The 5716-nt window shown below is 47.4% G+C and overlaps 1 protein-coding gene across 1 annotated transcript; it reads left to right on the top strand.

The window, feature by feature from the left end:
• Positions 1-479: 479 nt before the first annotated feature.
• Positions 480-906, top strand: T265_15566 (hypothetical protein; the record flags this gene model as incomplete). Its single annotated transcript, XM_009178632.1, has 3 exons — positions 480-536; positions 573-725; positions 769-906. Coding segments are annotated over 3 exons (348 nt in total), but the record flags the coding sequence as incomplete, so codon positions are not given.
• Between the last annotated feature and the right edge of the window lie 4810 nt (positions 907-5716).

Genomic DNA, 5716 nt, shown 5'->3' with positions numbered 1-5716 from the left:
CACTTAATTGTGTTATAAGACTAGGGAGAGCCCCTAGTAGTCACCGCCATACCCCTGGACAGGCCCTGTTAGAAAGGTGACAGAGCACTGTATTTTCCTTTTTCACAGATAAGTGATCTTACACGTTCCTTCAGTAGCTCGTGCTTGAACCGCTTTGCCTTTTGAAAGTCACTGCAACCTGCCAAGATTTAGTTTTTTGTTCATAGGGATATCTAGTACAACTTACAACTCTTGGAAAGACGACTTAAATGGTACTGTTTCATTTCGCAGTTTCCTCTTCACGCTCCACCCAGAAAAGATGGCTTCCACTTCAATCCCAAGCTTCGTTTCCAGTGTAGCACCTGATGATTCTCCAGTATTCCCTATTGATGAAGATCGTTAGCTCTGGTTGTGTACTTGCTAGACATATTATTTACAATGAGCACTACGTCGTGAAAGTATGCATAACTTTTGCTTTTACCTCTTCACCCCGCTTCAAGCTTGCTTTGCGCTTCCATCCGGACAAGAATCCGAACAATCCGGCTGCCTCGGAAATTGTGAGTCCGATTATGCAAACACTGATTTTTTAATAGTTCAAGGAGATTAACCGTGCCTACCGGACGCTTGCCGATCCAATTAAACGGAACATCTACGACAAGTATGGTAGCGTAGGTCTGTCTATAGCAGAGCAATTCGGGGAGGAGAATGTGAACACCTACTTTGTCCTCACAAATAAATGGTGCAAAGTTAGTATCTGTCGTTTCACCGTTATCCTCCTCTCAACTGTAGCTTCTATTCTTGTTCATCTTCCTTCTCACTGGATGCTTCTTCTGCTGTTGCTGTTTCTGCTGCTTCAACTTCTGTTGTGGCAAATGCAAACCGAAAATGCCGGATGAAGAAGATCTGGAAGCAGCAGTCAATTTACAGGTCAGTTTGTTCTTATTGATTCACATCTGTGTGGGTGTGTTGCTGCTCATTAGCAGCTATGAATCGCCGTTTCAAAACGCGAAGTTTGTATGTCATAACCTCATAATATCAGTGGCCTAACAAAGAGCATATTTCTCAAAACTTCAAAAAAATTTTCGACCCTTTTACTATGGGTCCATCACAAAGAGACGACCCTACTGGTCTGACGATTTATGTGCATTCGCAACCCATTGAGCTATACTCGGAGGTGTCCGCTCCTCGCATATCGACCCTACTGGTCTGACGATTTATGTGCATTCGCAACCCATTGAGCTATACTCGGAGGTGTCCGCTCGACACTCGCATATCAGGTTGGTCAGTTCTCATCAACACAGTTTCCTGGCGCTGCAGGTGTACGGTTAGCACGTGTTCTCCCTCCCGTCTAGATGTGGACGCCCTGGCAATATCCAGGCTAGCGTACTTACAACTAACATTACCCTCATGCCACGTCGGCCGTCGCGCAGTGTCACCGGCTGGGTCGCTTTACTTGCTATACACACCAGGGCGCTCAAGCGAAAGCAGCCCACTGCTGACGCCTCCCTTCTTACACTTTAAAGTTTTACCTCCAAGTTTGAATCCAGTCCCAGCATTAGGACTGACCGCATTGTTCACCGTGCATCACACTCAGCTGCAGCTTCTCTACCTCCGACTTCGATATCAACCCCAAACTCTTTGAAGTTTGTTTGAAAACCCTTAGCTTAACTAATTAGCCGCCTTTAGTGTTTGCTCGCTGAAACAAGCAGCACAACGGATGGCTCTTGCTCGCATGCTGGATTGCCTCTGCATTGATGTATGCTGTCTGTCAGAAACAAAGATACAGGACGCAAGTACTGTAATTAAACTGACTACCAGGTTCCGTCTGCGAACCTCTGGTGATGCAGAGGCTACAGCAGGTGGATGTGTTGGGGTGAGTATTGTATTGGGTAACCGAGCGGAAGCGTGACTACTCCATTGGATACCGGTTTATAGTTTTCTCTGCGTGGTTCGCCTCTGAGAGAATCTCGAGAAAGTAAGGTCCATCGCAACCTGTTTATTGTGTCTCCCTACGCCCCATCGGCACGTAGCTCTGAATCGGCCAGAGAGTTTCTACGAAAAAATCTTTCAGCTGTATCACTCTTTCGGTGGCTAGCTGCCATGCCACCCGAAAGAAGCACGAGGGCTGGGATACTGCCAGGTTGCCCAATCTTAGACGGGAGAAGTCGAGACGCAGAGGTCAGATTCGAATCACGGACCTTCCGGTCAATAAATTCGCGTCCTAACCAATGTGCCATCTCGCCCTCTTCTTGAGAATTTCTAGGTCATCATAATCATCATCGACAGCATGACATCAGTGTTCAACACCGATGCTCTTTTACAACGAGCTAAAAGCTCAGACATAGTTGTGTTTAGTGCTGGAATGAACGCCGACTTATGTAGACTAAGCGCTGCTGAGGCCCCGTTGTGTTGTCGTCTTGGAGTGGACACGAGACGCACGGACAGCGGAGATCGTCCGCTCCAGCTGTGTACCGACCACAGACTGTTTCCTCGCAGCACCAATTTTCGGAAGAGTAGAAGTCGCTTGACTACTTGGAGCCCACCAACGAACCAGTGGGGTTGGGAGAGGGGGAAGAAAAAGTATGTGAAGGAGAGAGAAGGGAGGCGTCAGCAGTAGCCTGTTTTCGCTTGCCCGCCCTGCTGTATGCAGCAAGTAAGGCGACCCGGCTGATGGCACCACGCGACGGCCGATGTGGCATGAGAATATTGTTAGTTGTGTAGGTCATGGTTGTACGAGGGCTGGGATACTGCCAGGGCGCCCACACCTAGACAGGAGGACGATTAGGGTCCTCAACCAAAGCCTTTGGCTCAAAAGCCTAACCGCAAGGCAGCGGTGTTTGGCGGGAAATGCAAATGCATTACCATTTCTACGGTGGGCTAAAAGCTCAGACAACGTGGTGGTTGCCGGAGATTTGAATGCACAAGTGGGCAGGATTAGTGAAGCTGAGAATCAATTAAGAGGTTTATATGGATTGGACTCGGTACGTACGGACAACGGTGATGATTGCAGGCTGTTTTTATGCAGTATGAACTTCCGAAATAGCCGAAGTCGTCTGGCCACATGGTGTCTTCCATTGTCAGGCTGGCCGCAAACTCAAATCGACCACATTACCATCAGTTACCGATGGCGTGGATCAATAACTGACTGCCCGTCATTTTGGAACACATTTGTGGATTCTGACCAGGCGCTCGTCCGGAGTCGCTTCTCTCTACGTTTTTTGGGACCGCGTAAGGTGCCGACAAATCGCCTGGCAACTAAAAGACCGGTAGATCCGGATGCCAGATCAACTTACCCGAATCGTCTTCCACAATCCCTTCCAAATGCTCCACCATCAGATGCGACCTCATACGGAGACGAGATTGCCACCTCTTTGCATAGTACTTGAAATTTCACCTTTGGCACGGCCCAACCAGGCGCTCACAGTCGCTGGATATCAGACCGAACGGTGGCATTGCTTAAATCTCGGAGAAATATCCCAACCGGCCCGGAACATCACTTGACGTGACGAATTATCAGACATCAGGTGAATGTGAGCGTACAAGCCGACCGTGAAATGTGGACACAGGAAGCCAAGGAGATGGAAAATGCCCAGAAAGCCGGTAATGCCCGAAGGTTATCTCAGTTGATCCGTACTACCGGTCTACGGAAACCATCCGAGTGAAACCATCAAACATCAGAATGGAACGACCATCTCAAATAAAGAATGTGTCGACAGGTGGGCTGAATACTTCGAACAACAACTATTGTGGCCACAAGCTGGCACTAATCTAGAGCCAACAGGTGAAGTAGAACCCTGGACGACGAACGTGGAACCAACTGCGGCCTCGGAGGTTTACGATTGCACATATTCTCTCAAGCATCCGGTGCGGATGACCTCCCACCCACACTGTTCAAAGAGGGGAATGAAGTCCTAAGTCAAACCTTTTCTGATCTGTTTGCATTTGATACAAGGAGTCTGTCCTAGACAACTGGAAAGAGTCGGTGATATGCCAATTTTCAAAAAAGGGGCTCGTATCGAGCGGAGTAACCACAAGGGGGTCAGCTTGACTCGTCGTAACGAGGTGGACGTGCTCACACTTGAGCGATGTGATTGGTGTGCCCGACTCATCGAACGACGACTCAGTAACTGTCCTGGTTGTGACGATCGATTGATCCACCAGTCAGGACTTCCCAGTCAGGTAGCGTGACACACGCTTGAAACCCACTTGGCAACTTTTTCGGTTGCAGTTTTCGGGTTTTGTGGGATAGGTATTTTGTTCATAGTCATCGTTCCAAATATCTCCATACTATCAACGGATCTAGGTAGCTGGGAAGGAGGAAGAACCACCACCTGAGGAGCCAGTCGACACACAGGGACCCGATGAGTCGTGTGACTGAAGGATGAGTGGTATTATAGCCTAATCACACTGCTGATCAACCGTTCGTGACTGAACTGTATAATATTCAAACAGTGACTACGCGGTCACGGAATTCCAATCCTTCTAGAGGTTCGTAAGATGCGCAGTATTGTTGTGGGTCAACCGTTAGATTCACCATTTGCCCCTTCAGTCAAATTGATTGAAACGCGTCTTGAAGCAACAACACCCATCTCCTGACTACACATCGACTACCGATAGCAGATCAAATCTCAATAACAAAAAAACCGGTGCAAAATGATTAAGGAATCAGAAGAATGGGTACGAAATCCAACATTTCAGCAGTTGGTATGTTCAAAATGTGGGTCATTATCCCTTTGAACCCTTGAGATTCCCACAGAAGAACTCCTTTCAGACTAGGGTCTCCCTCCCGTGGAAGGCAATCCTTAATATGATGCCGCTTCAGTGCATGGATTGTAAAGTCAATCAATTTATATCAACCTGAGTGCTAAATAGAATAAAAGTTGAATATGGTCAAGATCAACCGTTTTCTGGCCCCTGACAATTAAGTGTTCTAATTTAGGTGACTTCAGAAGCTAATATTCGTAGTTGCTTACAGTGCACTATATCAGCATATACAGGTATTCAGTGGTTAGCTTCGAACTTCGACCAGCAGTCTGATTTACACGTAAGCCGCGTACAATACCTCATCCCTGAAAATTGGACAAGGTCATCCTCGTCGGCTGAGACCCGGCATTCGACCCCATTTCTCCCACCTCGAACGGCGCCACCTCCATGAAGTGCCCTATTCCAGCAGTGTTTTAATATGGGTAGCTCGGGAGAAGAGGGTATTGGATATTGGTAAGGCGGTGTTTATCAACAGCCAGTACATCACTCGCGTTCTCCACAGTAGTTTCATTTGGTAAGACATGCACCATTGAACAGCGAAGGGCTGAAGTCTGACAAACCATCTATCTCTATATATGGGGGTGTGGAAGGGGGCTGAATAAGACAGGAGATAAATGCAATAATAGATCACGGTTATCACACGATTCACTCGAAGGACGAAATGCAGATAACTGATTGTTACAACTAAACACGTAGATATGCCATGAAAAAGACGAAATAAATGGACAAACCACAGTTGGTAAATAATAAAATTTCGGAGTTGAGTGGAATGGTGTGTCCATTTTGGGATGGAATGCTTTCTCACGTGTCTCAAGAAATGCCCATTTTCAAGTCAGAATACAGTGACATACAGCGATAACATTTTGAAATAAGGAAAAAAAATGCGCGGGTATGTGCCAGGGACGATGGCACCATGATCCCGAAACGTGAACATGATCGGCAGGGACCGAGACACCGCTCCTCCGCGGGGTAC

The sequence above is a fragment of the Opisthorchis viverrini genome (assembly GCF_000715545.1).
Source record: "Opisthorchis viverrini unplaced genomic scaffold opera_v5_608, whole genome shotgun sequence".
In the NCBI taxonomy this organism is placed as follows: domain Eukaryota; kingdom Metazoa; phylum Platyhelminthes; class Trematoda; order Opisthorchiida; family Opisthorchiidae; genus Opisthorchis; species Opisthorchis viverrini.
The sequence above is the reverse complement of the archived record's forward strand: the minus strand, read 5'-3'. Positions and strand labels throughout refer to the sequence as shown.